Here is an 11,478-nt window from a genome sequence, read left to right as displayed (position 1 = left end):
TTGTGACAACAAAACTCACATATCAAAACTAAACAACAAATAATTATATAACATACGTTTCTAGTATACACTGTTTTGGAATATACCCGACTATAAGAACTTCTTTGTGAAATTCAGCCCATATTCGAACGTGTTTATTGTTTGGAATAAGTTTATCACGTATATATGGGTTTGTAAGGTCAATGTATTGAACATAGTTTCCGAGCCGTGCCAAATCGATGACAGCAATCTGTTTAGTCCCAGGTTTGTACTTCTTTGAACACTTTGCAAATCTTTCTGCCCTGTATTTTGACGCAGATGTAGAAATAAACATTGTTCGCAGTTTCCCGTTTCCGACATGTTCTTCCACAGAATAGAATGACCATGGATCTTTAGCTTGTATACCAGACATTCTGTTTTCATCACCTCTCATAACGCGATACAGTCGTCTATAAGGTGGTAGTTCCATGTTTTGCTGTCTGCAAAAAAAAAACCATACTTGTGACACTGGATTTATCTAAAATATTACAGAGCTATAGGTACGAGGTTCTTCATGTATCGTCAAAAACTGAATGAAACTGCTATATAATATAGATTAGGAAAATACTAATTGGATACGTCAAAATTATATTTTCTTTGGATAAATAATCCGTAAATGCTAGACCCCTTGGTAACCCCATATGACGTCATCCGGCCCAATTGTGCCTTTAGTGGCGTTGCCTATGACACGATAAATAAATATTGTGCATGTTCTGAAATTTGTAATTTAAACGTTCGCATTTAATATGTTCACATCTGTCAGAATTTTTATTTTTAGTAAAATGGGACCAGAAATAAACTTAGATACTTAAGCATTTTTCCTGCTAAGTTTTACACACCTCGTATAACCTAATGCTATATTTAGTGGTGAGTCTATTAACTTAAAGTTGATGTCTAACTTAATAGAAATATCTGTCATTTCTTAAAAGTTAGTCAATAAAATCTGTAAGAAGATCCCTCGGAAGCATAAAATGCAACCAAGCAAAATGATAGCAGACTCGGTTTGATTGAGTCTGTTCCTGAGAGGTAGTGGAAAGTGCAACACCCATCACGCCCCCTAGCACCGGCTTAAGAGGAAATCTATTACCCATGAACATTGAGTGGACTCCATGATCCCAAAGGACCAGAAAATACAACAACAATCTTTCAAACATTTCAGAAACAGGAGAGTAGTTTATGAAGACCTTTCCAGTTAATCATTTTCATCCATTATCTGTCTCAAAGACGCTGTAACTCATCCTGTACAGTTTGATGGTTGTAGACCAGGGCCCAGTTGTTCGAAACTTTAACAGACGATTAAGCTAACGGTTGATTAACTTTTAAGGTCACTTTACGGCATTCCAGAAGACTTTGAAAAACAAATATATGAGGCAAGAATTTTGAACACTGGAAAATCTTTACAATAAAATCAAAACATCATACTGGTGTGTCCCACCAAGTCTAGTATTTTGAATCAAAAGTTGACCGGAGGTTAGTTTAACAGCCGATTAAAGTTTCGAACAACCGGACCCTGATCAATTAATTTATGGATTCTCAAGGCCGAAGAAAAGGCTTATGGCTACTGGTATTGTTTGGAAACCGTTTTCAGTATGTAAAATGGCCTTTGATGAACCGACCTTAAAAACAATATTAGTCATATCCAAAGCACATGGCACCATCAACGTATGGCGGTCAATATGCTTGAGCAGTCTCCAGGTACAGATCGAGAATTTCTTTTAATCTCGTTGCCAGTATGACCTTTACCTTTGACATTATCCAAACAACAGTTTGTGTCAATAGACATACTCGTTCTTATTTTATTGATCTTAAACCGAGAAGCGATTCAGGTGACCGACCAACATTAGGAAAATTATGCTTTCGTTTTTATACTAAGAGGGAAAATATTTTATTACTATATAATATAATGATAAATGCTATAACTTTTGATACGTCTACCCTTTGTTGCAATTCTACAGCCAAGATTTTCCGCTTCCGGTTATGGCAGTGTTGAAAATTATGTAAACAAGAACTAAACATTGAAATATGATTAAACTAACGGCTGGAGGTCTCATTTGGATAGACAAACATTGAAGAGAAGTAATGTACTTATGATCTGTGCTTTTGTTAACTGAAATTCTTCCAAGTTGAAATTGCTAAGTGACGCTACTTTGTTACTTTGTTACACATGATAATCGAGAAAGTCGTGCATCAAACTATATTTAGTAACAGAGACCTCCCCCGCACAAATATTTATTCATCTATACTGGGCGCAAAAACTTTGTATCCACTATAATCATGAGTGAATTGAAAAGCGCTGAATGTGCAACACCAAACTTTGATAACAAAAAAAGAGAATTATCCTCTCCATTTGACGATACTGATATCAAGAAATCAAAAACGTCAGATACTCATATTACTCTTTCTCATGAAGATATTGTTGCCATAGCCAACGTTCTAAAAGATACGTTTCGAACGGAATGTATTAATCCGGAACCAGTAACAAATGTCGACGTACAGGTACAAGCTATAATTGATGGTGTACTAGCAGGCCTCAACAAAAAGATTCAACATCTTGAACACGAGAACGAGGAATTGCGAGCACGCGTCTCTAAACTGGAACGTGACGCTGACACAGCCGAGCAATACAGTCGGCGAAATTGTCTGCGTATCAGTGGCATCCCGGAACACAATCCCAGCAGCAAGCCTCAATCTGAAACACATGATCTTGAGACATCTTCTCAGATCAGTGATGAAGCTGACGACCAACAGACGAATCATGAGTTTACGGACGATGTAATCGTACAAATCGCACGATCGCTAAATGCTGACGTATCACTCTCAGACATCGACCGGTCACATCGTATCGGCCAACAGAAGCCCCGTAAACAAAGAGATATCATCGTAAAGTTCTCTTCTTATAGAGCGCGAAACGTTTTATACAGAGGTAGGGCTGGACTCAAATCTAGCGGCTACTCGGGTGTCTTCATTAATGAGGACTTGACACGGACACGGTCATCCTTATTCTATAAGGCCAGGCAACTAGTGAAAAATAGTTACTTGACCGGTGCTTGGACATATGATGGAGCAATTATGATAAAGGACGCCCATTATAAGGTTCACCGTATTAGCTCTGAAGCTGATTTACTGAAGGCCAAAAGCCCACAGCCACTTCAAAGAGAACAGCAAGTTCAGAAAGTAAATGTTGACTAGTATGTGTACCGCATTGTTTGGCTGGAAGTATACAAAAGACATGATGACTGAATCACTCAACCGTTGACCTTAAATTATTGTATATGGTATAATAGCCTATAGGATATTTATAAACATGTACCTGATCTATGTTTTGATAATCAACGAATACTTCATATTCAAGTCTCTTTTCTATGTGTTATTTATAAACAAATACCTGATCAAAATCCTAAACTTGCATCTTAACGTATGTATACCATATAATAATTGTCTAGATGTTACATAGTGTTTACATGTATTATTTACTATAGATACAAAACTAATTGTAAATACGTTCGGCTCAGTAGCTCATACTAGGTTTTTTTAAATGAATTACTCTCTAAACTAGTGCATTCTAGAAGTTTATTTATTTTTTTTTAATCCGCATGCATTTATCATTGAATGTACGCTTGATTACTGCATCAGTCATAATACTCGGAATCATTACATTTTCTAAGTAGTTAAGACACTCACGTTACTGCAACTGGTGGCTTAAATTGGGGCACATTTTAAACTTTTAAACTTGTCTTCTATGTGTTATTTATAAACAATACCTGATCAAAATTTCTGAAGTTGCATATTAACGTATGTATACAATACACTAATTGTCTCGATGTCACACTGTGTAAACATGTACTTTTAACTATAGATACCAAACTAATTGTAAATATGTTCGGTACCTGTAGCCACTCAGTAGTACATACAATGTTCTCGACTAAATTATTCTCATTGGTTCATTTTTGAAGTTTATTTTTTTCACTGCATGAATTTGTATTGAGTGTACGCTTGGTTACTACAACAGCCAAAATATTTAAAATCATTATATTTTTTTTATAGTAGTTAAGACATTCATGATATTGTCGTACTTGTGTCTTAAAATCAGGTAAACTGTAAATTTGTTTTCATAACATTCAATTCACCTCCGATGTGTCCAGATTTCAATGGTCAGTTCCGCATTCAATCATTATTGACTTCCTGTTGAGATAAACTGAACATGAATTGTATCATCAGAATATTTAGACGTTTTCCTGCTTAAAGCCACAGTGTACATAGCATTAATTTCATATATGGTAGAGTGTATATGTGTTTGTATGGGTGCATATGCATGTATATGTATGTACATGTATGTTGTACACGTATGTACGTGTATATGAGTAAGTGTAAATGTATATATATATTTTTGATGTACAGGAGGGTATGATTATATGTGTGCATGTGCACATGGTTATATTACATGCGTGTGCGTGTAAGACAAGTGATGAGTATCTTCAATTCTGTCATTAATTTCATACATGTATTTTATTTTTTGAATGATCTCTAAAATCACAATTATTACGAGTAACCTCTTTTCTATTTTATGCACATTTTTGACTTCTTCTATTCATCACCTGTTAGCTAAAGTAATTTCATACAATCATGTATATTAGTAATGAATGACCTCTAAAATCACAATTACGTCCGAAATAGCGTAAACTACATTTGTCGAACATTTTACTTTAAACTAATTCAGTGCTTTAGTGTATCTTTATTCATTTTACAGTCATTTTTTTTGCCTGGTAAATATATGAGTAATTTGAACATGAAACCAACGTATCAGTTTATATCATATTTCTAATTATATATATTTTGCTTACATAATATCAGTATGGATTCTATTTTTTTCTTATTGTACTTTTCTGTTATTCTAAACAAGTACACTATCTACTTCTCTATTTTTTTCTGACTACACTTTACATTCGGACAAGTTTATATGGTGGGCGCTTGACACTGGTTACTTTCATATGCGTTTGCATGATCGTTGTCAATCTGTTCTTGCTGTTCTTGTCAGGAATAACATAATGCCTAACGATGTTTTCCCCGCGGTTGTGCAAACGTATTCCCGCCCACTGAAACTCTGTTTTCCTATACATTATTATACTCACAGTGCTCCACCAACATACCTCACAGAAAATAATACACACGTATTCTCTGATCACTCAGTTAAAGTTCCGAGCAAAACACAACATTAAATACCCGGCTAAGCGAATGCTCTCCGGACTTAAATTTACTCAAAATCTATCTTATACTAGACATGTTATTCTTGTGTTCACAGGGTTGTTGTGCACATCTTGGCTTTGTCTCCTTTTAGCTGCAGATGGTGATGTTCATCCGAATCCAGGCCCACTGCTAACAACCTCTAACAGCTCCTCTTCAATAGTTTCCTCCATGTCTAACACACTATCAGAAATTATAACAAGCACTAGGTGCTTCTCAGTTTTACAATACAATGTTCAACTCCTACTGAACAAGTTTGATGTTCTAGAAGCTGCGTGTGGTATGTTTGATGTTCTTGCCTTCACAGAAACATGGTTAAATCAAAATATCTCTGATAATGATATTGTACTTCAAAACTTTCACACTCCAGAGAGGAAAGATAGAACTGAAAATGGCTACGGTAGTGTCACTGTTTACTTGAAGGAAACATTGCACTACAAAAGGAGGCTAGATCTCGAACCTAGGGGCTTGGAGTGTATCTGGATCGAACTGATTCCTTCTCATTCTAAACATATCTTGTTCGCTGTATTTTATCGTCCTCCAAACGCAGACATATATCATACAAATCTAATCGAAGACTCGCTCGGGTTGGCAATAGATACAGGCATATCCGACATCATTGTCACTGGCGACTTTAACTTTAATGAATCAAATCCACACATGACTCGAAAACTCCATTCTATTTGTCAGCAGTATAACCTAGAGCAACTCATTGTCGAACCAACTCATTTTACTGAGTCCTCTTCTTCTACACTAGATCTCTTTCTTGCTTCATGTAGCCACAAAGTTATTACCTCTGGTGTTGGAGAACCAGTTCTAGATCAAAACCAACGGTTCCATTGTCCTATTTATTCACTATTTAACTTCTCTAAACCTCATGTCAAGTCCTTTAAACGGTTTGTTTGGCTATACGACCGGGGAGACTACACCTCACTCAGACGTAAAATCAGCGACATAAACTGGGACCAACTAAAGAATGATGATATTGACACTTATACTTCACTTGTTACAAACAAAATACTTGAACTTTCAAAGGAGTGTATACCATCAAGAATTATAAATGTTAAACCTAATGATAAACCATGGATCACAACACAAATAAAAAAGCAAATTCTGAAATGTAAGAAGTCTACCACAGAGCTAAGCATTCTCAGAACCCTGTTCATTGGAATAAATTCAGAACAATACGTAATGGTCAGACACTGCTATTAATTTTCCCATAGGCTTACATTGTAAGAAATGACAGTGTAGGACCCTCTTAAAACTTTCATTGGCACATAAGGTGTCATTTTTCCTATCAAATAGCCTTCCAGACACAAAAAAATACCATTTTCATATGGGCATGCAGGATCCATTTTTTTTCTATTTCCATTCATAGACAACCACCCTCAACTGTGCATGGAATTTAGTGGTGAATTTCCAACTAGTACTTACTTCACTAAATTGCTAATTCCAGAATGAAATATATAGCCAGGCAGCTATAAAATACCTCAAATTGCTCAGAAAACATTACATTTCAAGATTTTAAGGATATTTTCATGATCAAAGGCAACACCTTTTTAACCAATCAGCTGATGTCTCATTGACTCTTACGGGTTTCCCTACACACTTTTCAGCCAATCCGAAGCCTTGTTTCTAATAGCATTATCTGACCTAAAGACAACTTTTATCATTTCATTAGTACAATATATTATATTATTCAACAAATATAAACTATTGTGAATATAAATGTGCATTTTGTTATTATTTTCACCCAAAATTAAGCCCACAGTTTCAATTTTACTATAAGACATGTAATGCCTGTATTTGCAAGATTTCGCAAAGAAATAATGTCTGAAGAGGTAAAAATCAGCAATAGTAAAAGTCATATAATTTTTCTTTCTTTAAAAAAAATCCAAGCAGTTTTGACATATATATGTGTTGGTAACTCCCAAATATATATGCAACAAAAAATTCCAATTTATCATTATAGTGACAGTTACAGGGTACTTTTTTGTACCCCACCCATCCATTTCAGGGTAAAAAAAAAGAAAATTCAGTAATATTTGTTCATTTCTGGAGCCTTAATGCCATGTATACTATATTTTTCTGCTGAATGAGTTGAAATAAAACATAAACTGTACATGCATGGTGATTTATGTAAAAACTGACCCTGCTTTAAGACCCCTTTAAGAGCTAATTAGTTGCACTGCAGCCTCCTGCTGATGTGCCATAAGTGAGTCACTGGTCATATATACAATGATAGACACATCTGCATGGCCCTTATATACATAAAAGTTATACCAAAATACTGCTATAATTCTGATGAAGTGTTGTCACTAGTGTTCTTTTACAAAATTTAAGTCTAAAACAGTTTTCTCTGCATAAATTGGAACTAAACTTGGAGCTAAACTGTAAAAAAATAAATAAAAATGCCGAAAGGTGAACGAAAACGGTGGCGGAATAAATTCAAAAAGGGAAATAATTTGTCTCCAAGGTGCGGTGGTGCCTGTTCAAATCAGGAAAAAAGAGTTTTCGTTAGACTTGATGAAAAAATGACGCAGTTAGTCAAAGAAGATCCTGTGCCTGCGGAAGCTTTACCGCCAACTGAAAACCAAGAAAGTCAGAAAGCGAAGTATGTACTTCTACGTAGCAATGCGAAAAAAGCTGCTGACAGTAAATCTAATGCGGAATACAGGTTAGAATATTTTAAATATGTATACAAAATAAAGAATCAAACTTTTTTCAAATTTTAGGTCTGTTTTTTGTTAATTTTAACATAAATATGCAATTTTTCCTTCAAAAAAGCACAATTTCAAAGTCATGTCCCCTGTAAACCCTTAAAAAATAATATATAATCATCAAAATTCTCATCTATTATGCATTACAGTACTCTTAAAAGGATATCTAATATACTGAAAGGAATATAAAAATGATTTTAAACTTCTCAAAATTATCACAGTTCAAGGGAGACAATTCAAACAACCTAAATAATATTTATGTACTGTCTAGAAATACCAAATCTTAAGTGTTTTTTTTGTTTCTGCTTTTACTAAAATGTTTCAGCTGTCACTAAATTTCTATTTTTCAGAGAAAATGAAGACTGTTACAAGCTTCTGCACACTGGTAAGCTTTGGGAAATGCTTAACACTGCCATGTGGGACCATAGGCAAAGAAACCCAGAATGCCAAGGCAACTTTGGATTTGATCCTACATCATCACAGCAGTGGGGCTTTGGCTGGAGGGAATGTGTATACTGTTACCAATGCCAGTACAAGTCCCCGCGCTTTAAGCTTTATAAAGAAATTAAAAGTAAAAAGCGGGGACCAAAATCTGCAACAGTGAATCGCGGCATCACGGTAGCTATGACACAAACACCTATTGCAACCAGCAGTATAAGGAAAATTTGCCTCGGAGGCAACATACCGGCTCCCTCTGCGAGTTGTTTACAAGAAAATGCAAATAAAGTAAACAACATTGTAGTTAATGAAAACCAAAAAGACATGAAAAGAATACGCAATGAGCTACAAGAAATAAATAAGTACCGAAACAGGCCGGCAAATAAAATCAACATCCAAGCCGATGGGATGTACAATAACAATTTATATGGTGGGGTGGGACGGACACCATTTCAGCCAGCAACACAAGCTACTTATACAATTGCAGAGACAATAACAAAAAAAAAGCAAATAATTGCTGCAGAAGCAGTGAATAAATTATGTTCCAAGCATGGATTCCATACAAGTTCTGATGATGCATGTGACATGAAATGTGCACCCTGTCCTGCCACTGCTAGTATTGAGACTACCATAGGTGATGAGCACAGATGGGCAAGAAGCTGTCTAGAAGATTTGCATGAAGATGGCCTTGAAGTCAGCTTCTTGACCACTGATGCAGATACTGGAGCCTATCGGGCAGCAGTGGATCTGTACAACGAAAAAATCACGACTACAGAGCCATGCCATCAGTTCGATACCAGGCATCTTGCGGAAAATCACAGAAAGCAAATGCGTAACTGCCCAAGGATTTTAAGCATGATGCCCGGGCATGATTCCGCATACAGAAACTATCTTCGCGGCAGGTTCTCTCTTGATTTGAGCAAAAGATGTACTGCAGAATTTGACGCATTTTTCTTAAGGGAGCACGGTGATATTACTAAAATTATTGACAAAATGAAATACTGTGTTAATGCTATCAAGCGGTGTTATGCAGGGGACCACTGTGGCTGCAAAATGCATTCTTTAAACTGTAAAGGTCTACCAAACAATAACTGGTTATTAAACAGCCCATTTCTCACTAAAAATTTCAGAATCAGTTTAACTAAGCCTGAAAACCATGACACAATGTTAGACTGGATTGAATTCCGCCTTGGTGAAGACATGCTAATGAAAACCAGACTGAATTCTAACACACAAAAGGTGGAAGGTACAAATAGAGCTATTAAAAGAAGCCTACCCAAAAATGTTACATTCACTAGAAATTTCCCAGGCAGACTAAACAGTGCTATCCACTCAGTAAATAATGGACCAGGTCAATCGGTTATAAAACTCTGTCGGGCTGCGGACTGTCCAATTCCAGAAAGCGGTCGTGTCGCTGCACAGCTACAAACTGAACAGCGAAAAGCTGAAACAAAACAAAGAAGGGAAATGACTTTAAATTTCAAGCACAAAAGGAGGGAAAGAAGGGCAATAATGTATAAATTACATGAAAAAACCAGGGAAACAAATAAGTACATGAAATCACAATTACTTAAAGATAGGATGGCTCAGTTGACTAAAAGACGACGACAACTACAAAATTTACAGAAACCTACCACCCCAGTGCCTAGTACCAGCGATCACGAACAATACACACGTCCGTTTCACGCCAAGCGGGTAACTAAACAAGGCGGAGCATGCCGGCATGGAAAAACCTGAGCCCCGAAACAGTGGATTCTGCTCATATTGATGTCGTGCGTTTCCAGTACTAGATGTTGAACATTTACGCAAAGTTTATTATTGCAAAGATGGCTAACATCCAAGGCGGAACCATCCGGACTGTGCCTTAAGATTTCATGCTTTAACAATTTCTTATTTAGCATATAAGCCACTCTATGTGCTCTTTCTTCACTACATGTTCCATCTGGCCATTTTACTCTTTTTCTCCCATAGCCATATCTATCAACACCCCCCACCCACATTACACACTGATTTTGGTCATTCTGAGCTGTATTTTGAACACTTTTCATAAAATTAAGATGAAGTTTCTGCCAAAATTTCTCTATTTCAGACATCTTTCCTTCTAAACTATGTTTACTGTTCAAAACATATCAAAACAACAACTTTTACTTACATCAGAGGCACGAGACAATTCCTACCATTTCAGTCTTTAGGTCAGACACTGCTATTAATTTTCCCATAGGCTTACATTGTAAGAAATGACAGTGTAGGACCCTCTTAAAACTTTCATTGGCACATAAGGTGTCATTTTTCCTATCAAATAGCCTTCCAGACACAAAAAAATACCATTTTCATATGGGCATGCAGGATCCATTTTTTTTCTATTTCCATTCATAGACAACCACCCTCAACTGTGCATGGAATTTAGTGGTGAATTTCCAACTAGTACTTACTTCACTAAATTGCTAATTCCAGAATGAAATATATAGCCAGGCAGCTATAAAATACCTCAAATTGCTCAGAAAACATTACATTTCAAGATTTTAAGGATATTTTCATGATCAAAGGCAACACCTTTTTAACCAATCAGCTGATGTCTCATTGACTCTTACGGGTTTCCCTACACACTTTTCAGCCAATCCGAAGCCTTGTTTCTAATAGCATTATCTGACCTAAAGACAACTTTTATCATTTCATTAGTACAATATATTATATTATTCAATAAATATAAACTATTGCGAATATAAATATGCATTTTGTTATTATTTTCACCCAAAATTAAGCCCACAGTTTCAATTTTACTATAAGACATGTAATGCCTGTATTTGCAAGATTTCGCAAAGAAATAATGTCTGAAGAGGTAAAAATCAGCAATAGTAAAAGTCATATAATTTTTCTTTCTTTAAAAAAAATCCAAGCAGTTTTGACATATATATGTGTTGGTAACTCCCAAATATATATGCAACAAAAAATTCCAATTTATCATTATAGTGACAGTTACAGGGTACTTTTTTGTACCCCACCCACCCATTTCAGGGTAAAAAAAAGAAAATTCAGTAATATTTGTTCATTTCTGGAGCCT

General features: G+C 35.8%; 1 protein-coding gene across 1 annotated transcript; it reads left to right on the top strand.

Moving 5' to 3' along the window:
- Positions 1-8,220: 8,220 nt before the first annotated feature.
- On the top strand, positions 8,221-10,154 carry LOC123543910 (uncharacterized). Its single transcript, XM_045329976.2, has one exon. The coding sequence runs from the start codon at positions 8,379-8,381 to the stop codon at positions 10,152-10,154; it is 1,776 nt and encodes a 591-aa protein (XP_045185911.1). The 5' UTR covers positions 8,221-8,378.
- Positions 10,155-11,478: the final 1,324 nt, after the last annotated feature.

This window comes from Mercenaria mercenaria, chromosome 5 (assembly GCF_021730395.1).
Source record: "Mercenaria mercenaria strain notata chromosome 5, MADL_Memer_1, whole genome shotgun sequence".
Lineage (NCBI taxonomy): Eukaryota > Metazoa > Mollusca > Bivalvia > Venerida > Veneridae > Mercenaria > Mercenaria mercenaria.
This window is presented reverse-complemented; position numbering and strand designations above follow the sequence as displayed.

Excerpts from the sequence above, each read along its gene's own strand:
- LOC123543910 (XM_045329976.2), top strand. The coding sequence starts at position 8,379 with ATGCTTAACACTGCCATGTGGGACCATAGGCAAAGAAACCCAGAATGC.